The sequence below is a fragment of the Humulus lupulus genome, chromosome 3 (assembly GCF_963169125.1).
Source record: "Humulus lupulus chromosome 3, drHumLupu1.1, whole genome shotgun sequence".
Lineage (NCBI taxonomy): Eukaryota > Viridiplantae > Streptophyta > Magnoliopsida > Rosales > Cannabaceae > Humulus > Humulus lupulus.
This window is the reverse complement of record NC_084795.1, coordinates 25,968,332-25,989,756: the sequence shown is the minus strand read 5'-3', so window position 1 is coordinate 25,989,756 and position 21,425 is coordinate 25,968,332. Positions and strand designations below refer to the sequence as shown.

The 21,425-nt window shown below is 39.0% G+C and overlaps 3 protein-coding genes across 4 annotated transcripts; 1 reads left to right on the top strand and 2 right to left on the bottom strand.

Annotated features, from left to right (window-relative positions):
* Nucleotides 1-4,154: 4,154 nt before the first annotated feature.
* Nucleotides 4,155-5,944, bottom strand: LOC133823816 (uncharacterized). The gene is made up of 2 exons (XM_062256665.1): nt 4,391-5,944; nt 4,155-4,331 (listed from the first exon to the last, which is right to left on the bottom strand). Exons 1-2 carry the CDS (start codon nt 5,942-5,944, stop codon nt 4,155-4,157), a joined length of 1,731 nt encoding a protein of 576 aa, XP_062112649.1.
* A 7,750-nt stretch (nt 5,945-13,694) lies between these two features.
* On the top strand, nt 13,695-14,102 carry LOC133823815 (uncharacterized mitochondrial protein AtMg00860-like). The gene has a single exon (XM_062256664.1). It carries the CDS (start codon nt 13,695-13,697, stop codon nt 14,100-14,102), a length of 408 nt encoding a protein of 135 aa, XP_062112648.1.
* Nucleotides 14,103-17,792: 3,690 nt separating this feature from the next.
* On the bottom strand, nt 17,793-21,126 carry LOC133822369 (probable arabinosyltransferase ARAD1). 2 transcript variants are annotated; one of them, XR_009887866.1, is made up of 5 exons: nt 20,472-21,126; nt 19,599-19,895; nt 19,402-19,497; nt 18,255-18,764; nt 17,793-18,150 (listed from the first exon to the last, which is right to left on the bottom strand). XR_009887866.1 is itself a non-coding variant. In XM_062254676.1 (4 exons), exons 1-4 carry the CDS (start codon nt 21,027-21,029, stop codon nt 18,342-18,344), a joined length of 1,374 nt encoding a protein of 457 aa, XP_062110660.1. In that variant the 5' UTR covers nt 21,030-21,126; the 3' UTR covers nt 17,793-18,341. The 2 variants fall into 2 exon arrangements, 1 of the variants encoding a protein (XP_062110660.1); XM_062254676.1 differs by having other exon boundaries at nt 17,793-18,764.
* Nucleotides 21,127-21,425: the final 299 nt, after the last annotated feature.

Genomic DNA, 21,425 nt, shown 5'->3' with positions numbered 1-21,425 from the left:
TGCATTGGAAAGAGTGAGAGTGAGTAGTAAAGAGTGAGTGACTAGTAACAGTACATTGGAAAGAGTGAGAGTATGTAGAGAGTGTCTTTGTGTCTTTTACAGTTACGCCAAACACGACAAGGATGATATACTCTTATTATTTTAGTCCTAATGACTAAGGATATACTCACTAAAATTATATACTAAAATATTATATCAACTAGCGTGATAGTTATTTTTAGTCAATCATATTTATTTCAGACGAGATTCATTATACACATCAGTTAGTATAATATTTTAGTACATATATCATTATTGTTACTAATTTTAAACTCTGCTAATTGATCTTCGTCTAAAAAACAAAAGACCCCAAAAATTGTGGTGAGTGAGAGTGTGGTATTGGTATGTTGTGGTCTGCCATTTGAAATTATAAATGTGTTTGGTGGAATAGAACAACATTATCAGTCTTGTGTGAGGTGTCTGTGTCTTTTATAATATAAATTTAACATATATCTTGTAAGAATATTGTGGGGCACCCCAAAAGTGGTAGTATATTGCAAAGTGATCTCCTCGTGTCTAGCATCTCAAAGCAATAATCCCCAACCCAAGAAAATGGCTGGAAGCCCTCCGTTCGAAGCTGTCTCCCTCAAGTCCGGTACATCAGTTTTAATGGTGCTTGGACTGTGATTTTCGTTTCTGAACGGTTTCTTTTCATTTTTCTACATCCAAGATGATCTTTAGGGCCCTAAGAATCGATCACAAATGTAACACCCTGGATAACCAATGCTGTCATAGTGTGTGTTTAAAATAATGCAGCACTTGTTAATCAAGTCATTTAAATGAAAATGTGATCCTAAATCATAAACAAGTTAGGTTTAAAAGATTTTGGTCATAAGTGGATAATTTTCGTTAAAATAAATGTTTAGTACATGGGATCCAAAAAATAGTGTTTAAAGAACATATTTACAAAATTTCCAAAAGTTACGAGGCCACTCTAATGGAAAAATACACATTTTAGGTTTCCGTCCCTGTACAATCCCTCGACCATGGCGGTCGAGCAGCTAGGAATGTAAATGGGGCGGGTCTGCCCCGCCCCGCTTCCGCCTCGCCCCGCCCCGATTAGTTTCTTGGAGCGGGGCGGGTCGCCCCGCCCCGGCTTAATCGGGGCGGGTCTGCCCCGCCCCATTTGCCCCATTTAACTTTTTTTTTTTTAGAAACATTAAATTATAATTTTAGAATTTTCCCCAAGCCTAAATATTATTTTTTTTATTGTAATCTTTATATTTTACACTTGGTATCAACTACACCATCAAATATTATATTTTGTTTTTTTATTTTAACATTTACAAAATAAATACAAGAATAATGATGAATTATATAAAACATATTTTTCAATATTTATAATTCTTTCTAGTCTATATAGAATTAAAAATATTCTAAACCACATATAAAATGTCAATTTTCCGTACTATGTATATAAGTAGCATGAGAGAATTGAGTTAGAGACTAAAAAAAAAAAAAATTGAGGCGGGACGGCCCCGCCCCGTTTAAATTAGCGCCGCCCCGTTTTTACCGGGGCAAAGATGCCCCGTCGGGTCGGGGCCCCACCCCGCCGCCCCATTTTGCCATCCTTACGAGCAGCTGACAATGTACACCTCGCCCCCAGAGCTCTCCAACTCATGATTGATCCATCATACATTTGCCTTTACCTGCACCACGTATCACCCATGAGCCGAGGCCCAGCAAGAAAACCATAAAATCATAGCATAACAAATAACGATAATCAATAATTCATAAAACATCACCAAACACTCAGCAGTCCATAACATTCACATAATTAGTGATAACAGTTGACAAATCAACAATATATTATCCAAGTATTCAACATGTCATATTCATCAAATTAACCACAGTAAACATATCATACAATATACAGGGTCGACGCCCTTAGGCCACACCCTCAGTTTAAGTCATTGTTTTCGACTCACTTAGGCCGAGCCCAGTGTTCAACCCACTGACTCTGGCTCGGTTAGGCCAAGCTCAGTGATTATTTAATTAACCTCAGCTACTAGTGGGCGAGCCGCGTCCTTTTGCGCCAAAATTAATTCTGGCACTCTTAGGTCGTTTATTTCATACTCACATGGCATAATATCACCATACAATATTGCATACACATATAGGGAACTCTTAGTCCCAACTTATCCATATAAAAGGGTGCAGTTTTCTTACCTTTAAATTTCGAGCGGAGAATGTGAAATGATTCTGAGCACGATCCTTAGCTCCAAGCCTTGGCGATAAACCTAGTCACAATTCATAAATGGTACCTTGATGAGTTTAAATTCCAAAGGACAATCCCAGGACCAAACTCACACTCTCGGGACCTCTAATTCCACCAAACGAAGTGGTGAAACCGTCCCTCCGAGCCCCCAAGCAAAACCCTAAAAAGAACCTAAAAACCAAGTTTTGGAGGCAGGGTAGCGCTACAAACAGAAACCAAAGCTCCCCAAAAACATAGCCTAGCGCTAGCACCAGAAATGGAAATTTCTGGGTTTCTCCCTTCGAACTTTCCCGAGCCAAATGATAACTCTACAAAATAGAGTTATTTTACCATTTTTTATGTGCTAATTGTTGCTTAATTCTTGAGTTTTTAATTGATTTATTAAGTTTTTAAGTAATTTTGAATTTATTAGGTTTATTTTGATTTTATATATTTTTATATGTTTTTATAGATATTTTATTATAATATGTTGTAATTTAATTATATGAAATTTGTATTGTTAAGTTAGAAGTAAAAAAATGTAATTCTTTTGAACTTAAATGCTATATTAAATTAAGTTATAATCAATATTTTCAAATAATTAATATGATTTATTTATAATTGAAAATATTTGATTCTTACTTAATTTATTTTCATCTTGTAGGAATTATGTTGTATGCTTGAAAAAGAAGGAAAAGAAAGAAAAAAAAAAGCATTTTTGAGGAGATTAGCAAGGAAGTTGGGCATTTTTCTTAGGCCCAAGGAGGCTGCCTGCCGTACGGCCCAAAGCCTTCCAGCACACTCAGCCATCAACTTCTCCATCTCTCCTTCGGCAAGCTTCAATCCTCAACGCCAGCTGTCATCCATTCAGCATCACTTCACACCTGATGCCACCAAGTCCCAAAGCATCTCCTCATATGCACTTGTCTCCAATCCGCCTGGCACCCCACGGTTTCCTTCAGCATCTCAATTTGGGCCAGCTCAATGCCCCAAGGCCCAAACCATGCCCAGCAAGCATCTCACCATCTCCTCTCAGCAGTCGGCCCAAGCCCAACCACGTGAAGCATTGAACTCCAGGCCCGCCAGCAAGCTTCCAGCCCCAAGTCTCACTGCCCCAGCCGCCTGGTGTACCGTACACCACCTCTTGAGCCCATAAATTTGCTTATTGTCCCCTTGTCTAAAATGCCACCTTTTTACCCACTTGTCTACACACTTTTACCCCAAAATCATCATCACTCCTACAAATTTACCCCTATTCACCATATTATTATTAATTTAATCAATTTACTTAATATTAAATTGATTATTTTAATAATCTCATTTTGGCTATAAATAAGGGTTTTGAAGACCATTTTAGGGTGCTTAATGTTTTGGTTACCATCTTTTTCTCCCATTTTCTCTCTACCATTCTCTCTTCCATTTGGGTTTTTCAAGAGCATTTTGCAAGTATGTATGTCATTTATTTTGTAATTTCTACTCTAGTTATGTGCTTCTAATATTTTTCATAAGATTATTAAGATCATGATGAAGCAACTTGTAACTAAGTAATATTTATGTTGTATGTTGATTTCCCTTGTAATACAACAAAATTTATGGATTTTTCTTCTACATATATATATATTTTTTTTTTTATCAACGAAACTATTACAACCAAAGCTGAGAGGAAGAGAAACCTACAACAGCCCAAACCAGACCAAATTAACTACAAACCAGCAACAAACTAACACAGAAAACACAGATTACAAGCAACAGAAATCTCCTAGCACAGAAACACCCCAACAGAAATCACAGATTACAAGCAAACCTCAGCATTTGATTTTCTCTATAAGTACACTTACTACCAGCTAAGTTTAGAACTCTAGGTTTTATAGAATATCTAATCAAGTGATCTATTTGGAACACTGGCAAACAGGATTGATTAAGCCAACAATGATTTCTGTTCAACCAAATATGGTACACCGCGGCTGCACAAGCTGCATGAATCACCCAGGCGAACCAGCCATCCCGAGGCACTGCCAGCCACTTGATCCACTCCCTGAACTGAGTTGGCCAAGAAAAACCTCTCAGCCAAGTCTGGACAGCAAGAAGCACTTTCCTGGAAAATATACACTCAAAGAATAAATGATAGTGGGACTCCTCCCCCTGACCACAAACAGGGCAGCAAATAGAAGGAAGATGAATATGGCAAGCATGAAGCCAATCTCTTGTATTCAGCTTCTGGTTCACTGCCATCCAAAGAATAAACTGATGTTTAGGGGTCGAAAGCTTACACCAGACAGACTTGCCATAATGCACCAGCTCTCCAGGAAAAGCTACAGAGTACAAAGTGCTCATATGGATTCTACCATTTCTGGTTGCTGTTTTCAACACAGCATCAGGCCAAATGTGACTAAGCTTGATGATCCTCCTCCAGTACCAGCTGGTATCCTGCTTCAGGCTATAATCCCAAATTGAAACACCCTTTAGGTAGATACCATTGACCCATTTCACCCATAACAAGTCTTGCTTAGAAGTAATAGCCCAAATGTACTTAGCCATCATAACCTTGTTCCAAGAAGCACTATCTTTGAACCCCAACCCTCCATAACATTTCGGTCTGCACACATGCTCCCAAGAAATTCTATGCATTTTACTTCTGTTATCTTTTTCTCCCCACAGAAATTTCAAACACAAGCTATCAATGGCTTTCACCACTTTTTGAGGTAAAATAAAGATATTCATCCAATGAGAACGAATGCCCAACAAAACTGAGTTTATCAACTGAACCCGGCCTGCATAAGATAAGTGGCGACTAGACCACCCTTTCAAACAAGCTCTCATCTTATCAACCAGGATAACACAATCACAAGCCCTCCATTTAGTAGGTCTCAAGGGAATACCCAAATACCTCCTGGGAAACTGCCCTTCTTGGAGACAACAATCTTGCAGCAAACTGTCCTTCTCCCCTGCAACCAGACCCCCGAGATGAATTCTGGACTTAGATTTATTAATAGACAAACCAGAAGTTGTTGTAAATTCTGAAAACGCCTGCTGAATTAGCCTGACCGAAGACTTGTTAGCTTTGCAAAACAGTAAGAGATCATCAGCGAAGCAAAGACTAACCAAGTTTAAAGACTTACATAAGGGATGAAATTTGAACTCTCTCTCCCTAGAAGTCTTTAACAGCAATCTAGTTAAATAATCCATCACTATTACAAACAAAAGGGGAGAAATTGGGTCTCCTTGTTTAAGCCCTCTAGCACCTTGAAACCTCCCTTGAATGCTACCATTCAACACCAAAGCATAAGAAGAACCTCTTAGACAAATCATAATCCATTTAATAAATCTCTTGGGAAAGCACAAAGCATTAAGAAGGTTCTCCAAAAAATTCCAATCTATAGAATCATAAGCCTTGCTTATATCTATCTTCATAATGCAACGAGGAGAAACGTTTCTTCTATTATAACCTTTTAACAAATCTTGGAGAATAAGAATGTTATGGGCAAGGAACCTATTCTTAATGAACGCCCCTTGATTTTGGCTAATCAAAGCAGGAAGAACAAGGTTAAGTCTATTGCAAAGCATTTTGGAAATGCATTTATATAAGGTGTTGCAGCAAGCAATAGGTCTAAACTCAAAAGCATTAGTAGGGTGATCAACTTTAGGAATAAGAGTAAGCAAAGTGCTATTCAGTGAGAGAGGTATACTAGTAGATTCAAAGAAATCCATAACAGCCCTAGTAATATCCTTCCCAATCCTTCCATAAAGCTTTAAAAAAACCAACCCCAAACCCATCCGGACCAGGACTTTTCAAAGAATGGATGCTAAACATTGCTAATTTCACCTCCTTGACAGTAAACGGTTTAATCAAACCCAGCTGGTCCTCACAGCTCATAACAGAACCCTGCCCAATAGCTTGAAAATCTATATTGCCTGAAGCTACACTGGCTGATCCCAAAAAATTACGGAAATGATTCAAAAACTGAGCCGAAACCTTATCATAATCATCTACTATCTTCCCATCAGCCGAAACATAGGAAACCACTCTATTAGCTAATTTTCTTTTCTTCAGACTGGAATGAAAAAAAGAAGAATTGGAATCCCCAAACCTTAACCAATCAATTTTACTCTTTTGGGAAATATAGCTAGCATATAACTTCTCATGTCTCTTAAACTCCAGATAAGCCCTTCTATCATTATTACTAACCTCTCTGTTGGAAGGATCAGCAAGGCAGATAGAATGAGCTTGTTGATAAGCAAGCTTACTTCTCTCATAATTACTCACCACGTCCCCCATAACCTTCCAGTTAAAGCTCTTCAACGTATGTTTAAGCCGAAGTAACTTCCAACTAATATGGTCTAAACCCCTTCCAGGAAAATTAAGAGGTTGATTCCAGTTTTTAAGGACCACTTTTCTAAATTGAGGATGCACAATCCACATGTTATAAAATCGAAAGGGACGCATCCCAACCTTAATTTCAGGCAGCTGCTTAATCACTAACATGGAATGGTCAGACCCCACCTCCCACTGAACCCCTGCCGAAGCTAAGGGATGCTCATCCTTCCAAGCCTCATTAGCGAACACCCTATCCAATTTGGAAAATATACGATCCCCACCTTCTTGGTTATTGGACCAGGTATAAAACGGCCCCATAGTTTTCATTTCTTCCACCAATCCAAGATCAAGCCAATGTCTAGCATCTTCCATTTCTTTGACAGTGATCGGACGACCCCCCATTCTATCATTCGGACCAAAAGTAGCATTGAAATCACCAAGAACCAACCAAGCATGATTAGTCTTCGATAAGTGCTCCAAATCCATCCATAAGGATCTCCTCATTTCCATATTATTAGAACCATAAACAAAAGTAATACAGAAATCCTTTTGATTATGTATCCGAACTTGACAGTGTAAAAGTTGCTCACTTTCCTATAAAACTTGCAGCTGCACCACATTAGCATTCCAAATAACCAGAATTCTACCTTCCACAATAATACTACTGTAGTACTCCCACCCATAAAACATAGTGTTCATAACCTCCTTCAATTTAATTCCCCTGATTTTGGATTCAAGAAAAGCACCAAGCCCAACTTTATTCAACCTACACACATCCAGAATAAGCTTCTGTTTATTCACTTTATTCATCCCTCTAACATTCCAACTCAGAATATTGGTGTAATCCATAAGAATTAGACTGAATTGGAATTAAATTAGCTGGTTTCTGACCCTCCTGAAGAACACTAAATTTGTTTCTGGTTTGTTTAACCTGGACTTGAACACCTTGCTTCTTAATTCTAGTTGTTTTCGGGGAAATCCAGTTACCACCCACTGGAATAGAAGAAACCTGGGCTTCAACTGGCTGAGATGAGCTGGAAGAAACCCCAGCTCCAGTCGAAACAACCTGAACAGTATTAGATGCATCCTCTAGTTGGCCAGCTGCCATCTCAACCTCAACCTGGTCCTTATTCCCACCTTCACTATTTCCTTCCACCTGCTTCCCCTCTTTCTTCCGCCAAACGGGCTGAGAAACAAACTTGCAAGACGACACAGAGTGACCCACTTTCTTGCAATTTGAGCACTTAGTTGGGAGCCATTCATGCTCAATCATTTGTTCAGCGATTTGCCCATTCTCATTAAAATAACTTATGAATTTCGGCAGTGTATCGGCAATCTCCATCTCAACTAAGATTCTAGCAAACTTAATCATAGAACGATTCTGAGTAATCTTGTCAATCATAATGGGTTTTCCAATTGTGCTAACTAGGGAACTCAGACAATTCACTCCCCAGTATTGCAACCCAAGATCAGGCAGCCTAATCCAGATAGGGACTGATTTGATGGATTTCAGAGACTCAACATCAGCGGTCCAAGGTCGTAGAACCACTGGTTTCCTATCAAAGTGCACCACTCCTGACTCCAACACAAGATCTCTTGTTGCTTCATCTCTGAATTTCACCATAGTAAACCCAGCATTCATTCTAGCAATACTCACAATGCCTAGTTTACCCCAAATCCTTTTCACAAAACCCTTAAATACTGCCAGAGGGGGATTAGCCCCAATTACCACACATATAATCGCAGACTTCCAGAAGGAAGCTTCTACTTCAATCTCCTCCAAATCCAATTTCGCATTAATCTGGCCATCCTTCTGAAGAGGCTCTGAGTAATGTAATTTCGTTCCACCGTACGAGGGAATCGACTCTCGAAACTTAGCCCAAGTTGCCTTTGCAGAGTCCTGGTAGGATTGATCTTCAACTTCAGTAGCCCAGTTCGTTGGTTCATGAACCATCTCAGATTCGTGGTTCTGTTCGTCTTCCACGAACCGAACTTCCTCATCCTGTTCCTCCGTAAACCCGAAGGCCTCAGATTCTTCAATCACAGTTTGCTCTGGACGAGTTTGGTCAGTATTCTCACCATTAGATGAAGGGAGCTCCACAGAGACCGTAGAATTTACAAGCTTCAGCCCTGGTTTTCGCCTCCTCGCCATGGAAGAGAGAGAGCCGGAGCAACACGCTTTTTTTACATATATTTCTTTCATCTTAAATATCTTGTATTTTAGATTGTTAGAACATATTTACACTTTGTTCTTCATTAGTGCATAAACATAATATTCTTTGTGTAAGATGTGTCATTAAATTGTACACATCCATGCTTAGAACAAATATATTATGTTTTGCCTTATAAATAATGTTCATTGATTTATTTGTTATTTCATTAGATTGATTTACACTAAATGCTTTGAAATTATAATTTTGAAAAGTGAAGAAAAATCCTATCTTTTTATAAGAAATTTGTGCTTAAAATTATAAATATTTTTTGGAAAATGATAGTTTAAATTATTTTAACTATCACTAAAACTTGGGAATCAATATACTAATAAATATCATTAAACTTACATTTTGTGGATTCTAGTATCTTAATAATCTTTTCTTTTAACACTTATTTTCAACTCATTATTGATTTATTTTTATTCTCTTAAATAGCTTTATTTTTCAATCTTTTATTTTATGTTCATAATATTAAAACTCATCAATCTTTGGAACTAGGTTAGAATTTATTACTTTTGATTTAAAATAGTTTTCTCTTTTCAATTTTAGACAACTCCTTTGGGTTCGACATCCTTGCTTACACGATCACTATTCTTTATGAACGATTCGTGCGCTTGCGATTTATAAATTTTTAAACATACCCGTTTTGGGTCCAACACCAAAGCTCCAAAAACTCACTCCAATTATCATTCAAACTTAAAATTGACCTTAGAACTACACTCTACTCATCATAGGCAACAAAACCCAACCAAGTTTTTCCCAAAAACTCCTATCAATCCTCAAAACCCATATTCAAACTCTCAAACCCAAACACCATAAAGACAGAGTAAGAACTCAGAAATTCTAGAGGTTAAAGCTCCTATTCAACCTGAACTACTTATTTTAAACATTAAAAACCTTATCAATAATTCACCACTTGAATTCTCAGAACTCTACTCAACAACCCAGTAAAAATACAGAGATCAAAACTAGGGTTCTTACCTCAAATTGGAGCCTAATTCCCAGCTGAGTTTTCTGGTTGCTTAGCTTCAACTCTTCAAGCCTTCCCTTCAATTTTGCCCAGAGACCTCCCTTCAATTTTGCTCCCAAAATCACAGTTAAATGCCTAAGTTCCATTGCCCTTTTTCCCTTACTTCAAAACACCAAGGAGAGAGAGAGAAAAGGAAGAAATCGATAAAGAGAAAGGAAATTAGCAGGAGGTTCTAATTCCTTCTGTTTTATCCCTAAGTAATTCTAAGTATATCCTTTAGTACCTAGGTGAAAGACCATTTTGCCCTCCCTCACAAGACTTAGTTCCTTAATTTCTTTTAGTGTAAATTGGTCATTTTACTCCCGGTTCCCGCTAATTCCTCAAGTGTGCCTAATATTTAACATTTAATCACACCATCCAGTTATTTATCCAACACCTAATAATTCCCGACAAATTCCCTAAATTCCCAAAAATATCCCCAGGCTCCCCCGAGCCGAGTATTAATCCCCGCTGTGACTATTTCGCCAATCCGCTCGCTCATCCTCAGACGGGTGGACAGTCTGAGAGGACGAATCAGATATTGGAGGACAAGTTGCGAGCTTGTGTGCTAGATTTTAGGGGATTGTGGAATAAGTATCTCCCTTTGATCGAGTTCTTGTACAACAGCGGTTATCAGGCGACCATCGGAGTGGCTCCGTACGAGATGCTTTATGGAAGAAAGTGTAGATCTCCTGTTCATTGGGATGAGACAGATGAGAGGAGATATCTGGGTCCAGAGATGGTTCAGAGGACCAATTAGGCGATTGAGAAGATTATAGCGCATATGATCGCCTCCCAGAGTTGACAGAAAAGTTATCTAGACCTGAAATGCAGGGGTGTGGAATTTAGGGTTGGTGATTATGTGTTCCTTAGGGTTTCACCCACGAGGGGTGTGAAACGGTTTGGTGTTCGGGGCAAGTTCAACCCTAGGTTTGTTGGCCCTTCGAGATTCTGGAACGAGTTGGAGAGGTAGCTTATAGATTAGTGATGCCTCCAGCTTTATTAGGGATTCATGATGTGCATGCTTTAAGTTTTGAGAATCTGGAGCTTGACCAGGATTTGTCCTATGAGGAGAAGCGGGTTCAGATTCTCGACCGGAAAGATAAAGTCTTGCAGAGCAAGACCATCGCCTTAGTGAAAGTGCTGTGGAGAAACGGCAAGGTTGAGGAGGCGACATGAGAATTTGAGTCAGAGATGAGGGAGCGGTATCCCGAGTTGCTCAAGTAATTTCGAGGACGAAATTTCCGTAAGGAGTGGATAGTTGTAACGACTCGAATTTGCTAATCGGGCTTAGGGCCTTGATTAGTGTGCCTGGAGGGCAATGAATGATTTAATATGCTTATATGTGGATTTATGTGAATATATGATTATGATGCATGTTTAGTTGAGGTAAATGTGCATGTGGACCCCGCCTGGATATTAAGAGTATAAATGTGATAAATGTTATATATATGAGATATGTTTGCGCAGCACGGTCCAAGACAGTCTTGGTGAGCGGATAGTCAGAAAGTCACAACAGGGTTGAGATTCGGACTAGGGGCGAGTCAAGGGGTAATTTGGGTACTAAGTGTGTTATGGGGTTATTGGGACATGAAAATAAATATTTGGAGATATTTTTGATGATAGAATGTCTAGGAAGGAATATTGGGGAAATTTACCATTTTGCCCTCGGGGACGTTTTGGTACCCCAAGTCTTGAGGTAACCACATAGACTTAAGTTGAATAAAACAAAAATGGAGAATTAATTAGAAGCTTTGGGGAACCGACTTATACTTATGTTTTCAGCTAAGGATAGCTCCTCACCATTCTTATCTCTCTCCTTCACTCTCTAAGAAACAACTCAAGGGAATTTGGTGTAAGCTAGCTTAAGCAAGGATTTGGGCTGAGGAAACTTAGGAGCTTGAAGCTTGGGGATTGAGGATCAACTTCAAGGATTGAGTTCAGCAAGGGGTAAGTTTTAATTATAGGATTATGCTTAAATTTGCTGCTGGTTTGTAAGAGTTTCATGTTGGTTGAGTTTGATATGTTTTAAGTGTTTTAGTTGAGCTTTGGAGTAGGATTCAATGGGGTTTTGGTGCTGTTATTGAGCTGAAATGATTGTGTTAATTATCTGGGCTTGTTCGATAAGTTTTAAGTGTGTTAGCTTGAGGAAAAATGCAAGAAAAGTGATGGAAATTCTGGGTTCGGTGGTGAGGGCCGCAGCCCTAGGAGGGGCACGCCGCGGCCCGTGCGCGCTCGGCCATGGGAGGCCGAGAGGATTCATGCGCGCCGCGGCGCTTGGTGGGCGCGCTGCGACCCATGTGGGTGTCAGTGAGATGCTAGCCTCTGTTTTGAGGCTAGCCGCGACGCTTGAGGGTAGAGCCGCGATCCTTAGTGCCAGCTTGTGTTTTTAAGGGTGTTTAGGCTTGGGAACTCAATGGTTAAGGCTCGGGATGGATTTTATCACCCGGATTGATAGAATTCAAGGTCCCGGAGGTTAGAGTTATGGCTCGAAGTTATTTAATGGATTAGAACTTGATGGATGGATATGGTTATTGTGTTGTGACTAGGGTTTCGGTGAGGCTCGAGCTAAAGGACTGTGCTCAGGACATCGGTGCTCGGGACTCAGGTAAGAAAACCCTTGTTCCCATAGAGCTTGTATGCAGGGCTGAGCCCAATGTTCTTGAATAGAACTGGTATGCAGGGCGGAGCCCAATATGTTTGAATTGCGGGGCGTGACCCTTAGACTGTATCTGTTAGTATTTTGTACTTATTTATTATGCTATGAGTGCTATTATGTGAATGATCGGCAAGAGCCGGGAACGGTGTAGGCCGAGATCGGCAATGGGGCCGGGAATGGCGTTAGGCACGTTGAGTGCAAGGCCGAGTACGGCAAGGGGCCGGGAGCAACGTTGAGCACATGGAGTGCGAGTTGCCAGGGCGAGTCCCTAAAAGGATACCTGGGATATCCTCACTGTGTGGACCGCGAGCCCAGGGCTTGGTAAACGCCTGGGACGGCTAGGCCGTATGTGTTTAGCCCATTGGTGGCCTGTTTTTATGCTTGATATATGTGTTGCATATGTTATCTGTTTGTGGGTTTTCTTGCTGGGCTTCGGCTCACGGATGCTCTGTGGTGCAGGTAAGGGTAAGGAGAAAGCCAACCAACCACGTGTGTAGCAGGCATGAAGCGGCGTGTACATGTTTGGCCAGCCTGGCAGCCACAGCCGGTGGATTTTGGGAGATGTTTGTAAACAACCCTAGATTTTGTCGTTTAGTCGACTTGATTCAGTTTGTATGTTGTAAATATTTCTAAACTGTATTTTGGGATCCCAAATATTAATATTTTAATATTTTCAATGAAATGAGTTTATTTCTAAAGTTTATCCTCAGTTTATGGCTTAGTTACACTGTTTGATCTGAAACCTCGATTAGCGAGTTAAATGCACATTTTAAACTCACTTAGTAACGGCTCTAAGGAAGTAGGGCGTTACACAAAACCCCCACTATTTTTCTTTACTTTGATACCGAGTATGGTATCAACTTCTCCAAGATCTTTCATCTTGAAGGTTAATGATAGAAACCTCTTCGTTTCTTCTATCCCTTTCATGCTATTACTTAGAATAAGCATGTCATCCACATATAAGCAAACAATGATCACATATCCCTTACAATTTTTGGAATACAAACACTTGTCTCCATTGTTATGTCTAAACCCATTAGACATGATGACTTGATCAAATTTCTCATGCCATTGCTTAGGAGCTTGTTTCAATCCATATAAGGATTTTACAAGTCTACAAACTTTATGTTCATATTTTGGTAGGACAAACTCTTCGGGTTGTTCCATTTAGACCTCCTCATTGAGATAACCATTCAGGAATGTTGTTTTGACATCCATTTGATGAACATACGAGTTTCTTGTTATGCCATTTGGCCTCACCAATGCTCTCACTACAGGTATTTCGCGATTTTTTGCGAAAATTCATCCTCGTTTTCTTTGATGATATACTAGTCTACAACCCTACGATTGAAGCCCATATCGACCATTTGGAGTTAGTGCTCAAGCGGCTTCAACAACACAAGTTATATGCGAATAGGAAGAAATGCTTATCTGGACATCCAAGTGTAGAGTATCTTGGGCATATCATTTCTGCAGAAGGTGTTTCAGCCGACCCTAGTAAGATCAAGGTTATGCAAGATTGGCCTATTCCTAAGTCACTCAAGGAGTTAAGGGGATTTTTGGGTTTGACAGGATATTACCGCAAGTTCGTCAAGGAGTATGGTGCTATTGCAAGACCATTAATAGATCAACTTCCCAAGGATACTTTTGGGTGGACTTTGGAGGCATAAGAAGCCTTTGAACAACTTAACGTCGCCACGTGTTCGGTTCTTGTTTTGGCGTTGCCGGATTTTTCAGCTCCTTTTGTGTTGGAGGTCGATGCTTTGGGGTCGGGTTTAGGTGTTGTCCTCATGCAGCAGCAGCGACCAATAGTCTATTACAGGAAAGTATTGTCACTAAGGGCTCACATCAAATCGGTCTACAAAAGAGAATTGATGGCTATTGTGCTGGCTATCCAAAAGTGGCGCCCATACTTGTTGGGACAAAACATTTTCGTGAAGACGGACCATATAAGTTTGAAGTACTTGCTGGAATAGTGGTTGGTGGCTTCGAAACACCAAAAGTGGCTCACTAAACTTTTGGGATATGACTTCGGTATCCAATACCGCCTGGGCTTGGAGAACAAAGCAGCTGATGCGCTATCTAGGATATCAGAGGAAGGAGAATTGGTTGCCTTCTCAGCCCTTACAGTGATTTCCATGTCGAATTTGGCCCATGTGTTGGCTGACCCTTTTTTTTCAAAAGTGATCAAGGAAGTGCAGCTTGGTCAAGCTAGTGACTACACATACACTCAAGGTTGTTTAAAGTATCGTGGCAGGAGTATCACAGTAGTAATGTTGGGGGCCACTCGGGAGTCTTTAAAACATTTCAATGGGTAGCTAGTGATTTGTATTGGCTGGCAATGAGACGAGATGTTCAGAAGTTTGTAGCTGAGTGCACCATCTGTCAACAAAACGAGTATCTAGCACAGTCCCCAACTGCCTTGCTACAGCCTTTGTCCATTCCAAATCAGATTTGGGAAGATTATTCCATGGATTTCATCGAAGGTCTTCCTCAATCTAATGGATTTGATTTGATTTTTGTGGTGATAGATCGCCTCGCTAAGTATGGGCATATTATTCCTCTTCGCCATCTTTTTTCAGCAACCACAATGGCTGCCACTTTTGTTCGAGAGGTTGTTCAACTTCGTGGGATTCCCCAGACTATTGTTTTAGACCGTGACAAAATATTTCTCATCTTTTTTTGGAAAGAGCTTTTTCGTTTACAAGGTACAAACATGAAGCGTAGCTCAGCCTATCACCCTCAGTTTGATGGCCAAACCGAGGTTGTTAATCGCTGTTTAGAGACTTATTTGCGTTGTTTTGTCAGCTCCAAACCAAAGCAGTAGGCGAAACGACTTCCTTGGGCAGAGTATTGGTACAATACCTCTTATCACTCTCGACTCCTTTCAAGGATGTCTACAACCGTGAGCCACCACCCTTGATTCGTTATGGACCCTCCTACACTAGAGTCTCAGCTGTCGAACACACTTTGCAATCTCGGGATGAGGTGCTTGAGCTGCTCAAAATGAACCTCCAGCGTGTGTAGCAGAAGATGAAGGTCCAGGTGAATAGAAAGAGGCGAGATTTACAGTTTGCAGCAGGGGAGTTAGTGTATGTTAAGCTCCGGCCTTACCGGCATAGGTCATTGGCCAAACACAAAAATGAGAAGTTAGCTCCATGGTTTTTTTGTCCATTTCAGGTTGTGGCAAAGGCAGGGGCAGCAGCATACAAGTTGCAACTACCTCCGGACTCCAAAATACACCCAGTTTTTTACGTCACTTTTACGGGCAGCTCTTGGACATCAACAGATTGCTACTACTCTCCCCAAAGACTTGACATCAAACTTAGAGTGGGTCTTGGAGCCAGGATAAGTGTTGGATGTGCGCCCTAGTAGTCACATGCAGCAGCCACAAGCTTTAATCAAATGGGTCAACTTACCAACTTTGAAGCTACCTCAAAAAACTTTGATGTCATCTAAGAGTAATTTCCCAACTTTCACCTTGATGACAAAATGAGACTTTGGGTAAGGGTATTGATAGACCACCTATCACATACGTGTACACAAAGAGAGGCAAATGAGAGAGGGCTACATGTGGCTGAGAGTTAGTTGTGTGAGAAATGGTTGTGTGGGTTGTAGGTGCAGGGGTTTATGGTGTACGGTGAGCTAGTTAGTAAATAAGGAGAGTAACTATTGTAGTGGGGTGTGGAGAATTTAGTTGTTGTAACTAGCTTTGTGGGAGAGACCCTGGCTCTTGAATTCCAGGCTACTGAATACAGACCAATTTTCTTCCATTTCTTTCTATTTTGGTTGCTGTGCTAACCAGTATTGCAGGGAAATCCTATCAGTTTGGTAAACCAATTTGTTCTAGTGAGTATTATCTGTAGAACTGATTTTGTCTGTAGTGTTGTTTTATTCAATGAAGTTTAGCTCCTGTGTTTGATGGGGCTAGTTACAGCAAAAAAATTTTTAGAAAAACTCATCACAAGCAAACATTAAATCATACTTAGTTCTAGAGTACCATGATTTAAAAAAAATATATCATTTTTTATATATTTTCAATTCATTTGTTTGATGAGTTAACTAGATATTAACTTGGATGAATACTGTGTAGTTTATCTAGACCACAGTGATGAGCAAGGATATGATGGTCTTCGAGATAAGAAAATAGATAGAAATTTATTATATTGAAAGTATAATCAAATACTGTATACAAAAGTGGGTATAGCATGCTGTTTCTCCACAAAAAAAAAAAACATACATATAGAGGGAGCCGTTCCAACATACACTGTTTTTTTACATTATTTTTACATTAATTTAATACTCTTAGATCAAATTAAATCCAAGAATCAAAATTAAGACATAAATAAAAAGAAAAAGTAACCCTAGAAGAAACTCAACCTCCTCTCCCTTAATCGATATCTCTGCAACTCACCTCCTCGTCCCAAAAAAAAAAAATCATTTGGAAGGATGACACGTATAATATATTTCACATATTTCACAACTTCTCCCTCTTTACTATCTATCTTTTTAGTGTATACATATTTAGACTTCAACAATACACGTGTTTTTATAAAAATATAAAAATAAAAAGAAGTTAGAGTGTTTTAGATAAAAATATCTGTGATATGAAATTACTTGAACCAAAAATAAAAATATCCTCAAAATAACATATAAAAAAATAAATCTAAGGTTTATAGTAATCTTGTAAGCTAATTTGAACCAACAAAATATCAATACACTACTTTGTAAAACCAATTACAGATATCGATCATGAGTCATATACATGTAAACACCATTAATTTCATGCGCAATTTCAGTAAGCTAGAAGGCACGCAATCTCAATTCCAAGCCTTCGTTTCAGATTTTCCCAGACGGAATTTTACTGTTTTGGTCATCTCCTGATTGGGCTACAAAGAACTGCTTATTATTTTTTTTTTTTTTAGGGTGAGTTGCGGAGATATTAATTGAGAGAGTTTTTCTAGGTTCACTTTTTCCTTTCTAATTTGGACCTTTGATTTAATTTGATCTTCAAGATTTTAAACTATATAAAAAACAGCGTCTGAGGAACGGGTTCTACTAACTCTTTTGTTTAGAATTTCGATTTTAAGAAAGTTTTCTCTTTTTCCTACTCTTTTCTCCTAAATAATCCTAAATTAATAACTTAAGCGGTGAGAAAATTCATCCAACTAACCCGCCCAATTTCATAGCTAGTTTCCTACCTTTTTTTTTTCCGGTTTAGAGCAATTTTCCTTCCTTGGTCTAGGTATATTGCTACCTTACCTCAACAAGTATTAAGTGTAGATATAATTACTTCGAACCAATATTATATCTTTTTATGTGTAATATTATTTTTCGTTTAAAATAATTTCGACAATCTCTCTACATACACTGTATATGTATATATTTATTAGTTGTAATTTACAAAATTCAACGAGAAAACACCATCCTGAAAAGCCACTTATCCAGCCAACGGAGAAAGTAGATACAAGTTACAACTACCGCTTTGCACTGAATAACCCAAAAAAAAAAAAAATACAATTGCATGTAAAGAGAACCTACTACAAAAATGTCTGATTTTACATCTCTGTATGTAACTAACTACACTATAAAATAAATATTTTCCGTGTAAAAATCAGAAAAGTCACCAAAATTGTCAGACAAGGAAAGGGGTGACCCCAAAAGTTATCAGATCACATCAAGAAACGATACGATGAAACTGCCACTCGACTTGATATGCTAGGAAGAGTAGACAGGGGCAGAGAATAGACAAGTATAAGATGAAGATAACAACACTACACAATCTGAAAAACGCACTAACTGAATCTGGGGTTTGTAATTACCTCTAGTTATTCTCTTCCCCGCTTAAGAAATTCAACTGTGGCCGTAAAAAGATTCTGAATGTACAATGATAGAGTGAAATCTTGAGATCATCTTCTCCTCCACCAGTCTGGAATTTTCAGCCTTTGGTTTCTATGTACAGCAAGTTTGACCCCAGGAAGCTTGTGCTTCACCTGTCTCCATAACATATCAACTGCATCTTCCTTTTTAGGTGGGTACTGGAATTCAAAATGACGCGAAATGTTCTTAAGCTGTCTCCACATTTCAACCCATTTTTCCTTGGGAAATCTGCGGAGCTTAGTAACCATGTAACCAGGTTCTAGAGCCTCTTTAAATGAGAAGAATAATGAGAACTGGCTGTAGTCAATTTCATCCTCAAATGGGAGTTCAATTTGATCACTCACTATGACAGGAACACAATGACTCACGATAGCATCAAATAAACGACATGATGATGGAGTGTCTCCAGCAGGATGAAGACAGAACTTTGATGACCGCATTCCTAACGAAGACTGAAACAATAAGATTAACAGAAATGAGATGGATGTCAAGAGTAAATAATAACAGGAAACAAAATTTAGATAATTAGAGATGGCTAACTACAAACTTTTAAGCAAAGTGCATTGTTCCTTCAAACAGGAGATATATTATGCAGATGCTTATTAAGGTTGTCTATGCACCACCAAAATGAAGATCAGTTCTTTAGTTTTGAGGAAACTTAGTAGACAGTAGTCTATAACAACAGATTAAAACATTCCTTGCTATAATGGAAACCAAAAATGACTAATTCGACAACAAGCATTTGCCAACCCAAAAAATTGTAATATCAAAATAAGGCTATCATACAAGGTTATAAAGATCTTGAGTTTACTATGACGTAATGTATGTAATGTAAGATAAGAATTTTCTAAAAAATTACAATCACGAATCATTTAAATGACAGAGTGGGTAATTTGTACAGACTAATGTATCCTACTCTCTCTGCAGTACCAAGGTCTGCAAATAAGAATCTCATTCTTGGATCAAATATGGGACAAAAATGCAGTACCTATGTCGGCAAATAAGAATCTCAATCTTGAAACGCATATGAGATAAATTATGTACTTAACAGCATCGACAATGGATATTCTACTAAACTCCAACACATACCGCTTTTATATTTTCTCCAGTAGCAACACTCCTCTCATAGAGAATATCATCATAACCAGCTAGTACCTTTGCCAGCTTTACACGAACAATACCTTCCTGCACAAGGCAGAGTACAAGATAATCAGTTAAATTCTGCATAAAATATAAGGTTTACTGTTTTAGGACCAGATTTATTGGGGAGGAACACAAATACATACATCTTTCCGGAATGTCCTCCCCCTAAAGAAGAGAAGCGTTGAGCGAGACTCAAATGGATCTGAAAGATTATCATTTGTATAGGATTCCACAACATGTACATATGGGGCCACTGTATCTTTGCTCAAGTTTGACATGAGTCTCGGATAGCGCCCGAAATCTACAACAATCTGAATGGATGCATTCACTTCTGTACGAAGAAATCTGAAAGCATTGGGGTGAGTCATAGGAATTACATGGTCTCTGCCTCCATATCTCTTCCAGTACTTGGATCCCCGCAAGATTTCTAGCAAATCAATCTGAAACGAGTAACAATGTAGCAAAATTAGCCATAACAAGATTGCATATGTCTAGCATAAAACATTATGGTTCCAGCTGAATACTGATGGCATTGATATTTATAGAAAGCATGAAAACCTGATAGGCAAACAAAAATTGAGTAAATTCACAGAAATGGCTCAATTACAGATCAAACATGAACATATTATAAGGTGTTGTCAAGAAAAATAATGTTCAGTTTTGGCATGTATGTGTGAAACCCACTAAGAAATGATCACGAACCGGCCATTGCCAAGCTACTTCATTTTGATAGAATTTTGATTCTTTCAGACCTTAGCAAGTACAAAGTTATACCAAAATCTCAATTGAAAGTGCTAATCCTATTCTTTGTCTCTAAATTGCTAGTGTATGCAGCTGCTTCAACATATAACCACAGCAGAAATCTCTATTCCTAATATCTCACAAATATTTTCGAATTGAGCAAAGATTGTTCACGTATCCCACCTAAAATTCCAGCCTAAATTCATTAATATCATTCAAGTCAGCCATGGAAATAAACCCAACTAATAATCAACCCAACCCAAATCGAAGAATACCTGCAATTGACGATCAATCCGTGTTTTTGGATCAGTCATGTTATGGCCATGAGTATTAAAACTCAAAGAAGAAAAGAACGGCACAAAGAATGCGTCAGCCATTTCCGGATCCAGTACCCTAACCACCTCTCTCATCTCCCCCTCGTCGCCATTCCCTTCATACAGAAGCGAGCCCATCATCCAGTACTCAACGCTATGCTGCCTCTTTAAACCGGAGTTCACGGGCCACGACGGCCACGTCCGGCTGGTCACCGGAGTCTGGTCCGAGTTCCGGCGATTGAGCATCCCAACGTTGAAGCGACGAGGGAGATCATACATGTAGACCCTAAGAGGGGAATTGGTAGCACAAAGAGATGGTGCTACCGAGGGTGACTGAAGCAAAGGGAAGAAGTATGATCTGAGATCGACGGTGCCGATTGAAATGGAGTAGGAGATTACCAGAACGATAACGAAGACGAAGGCTATAGCGGCTTTTCCGTACATATTTGGTAATCTGAGGCTGCTACTCTCTCTGTGCTGAGTGGTACGGACTATGCTACCATTGATTTTGTTAACCATAATCTTGGCTTGGGCTCTCTTTCCCTTACCTTCTTTCCTTGCCTATTGGGCTACGTGGTGTACCGAAATTGAGCTTCTTCTCAACTTTTTTTTTATTGACTTATAATTCTTTGCATAATCTAGTCAATTATAAACTTGAAAATTATATATTAAAAAAAATAAACTTGCCTTGGAAATTTAGCAAAGTTTTATTCCTATTCAATTTAAAAAAATAATAATTAAATGAAGTCTATTACTATGAGTGACCATGTGAGAATAATATAAAATCCACCAATTTGACAATAAGGACATTAGGCATGTGTTTAGGAATAAATAATTAGGACAAGAAGAAGACCGATCCAAAAAAAGTGCAAATTATAATGGACAATAAGAATAAAAGTAGCATTATTATGCATA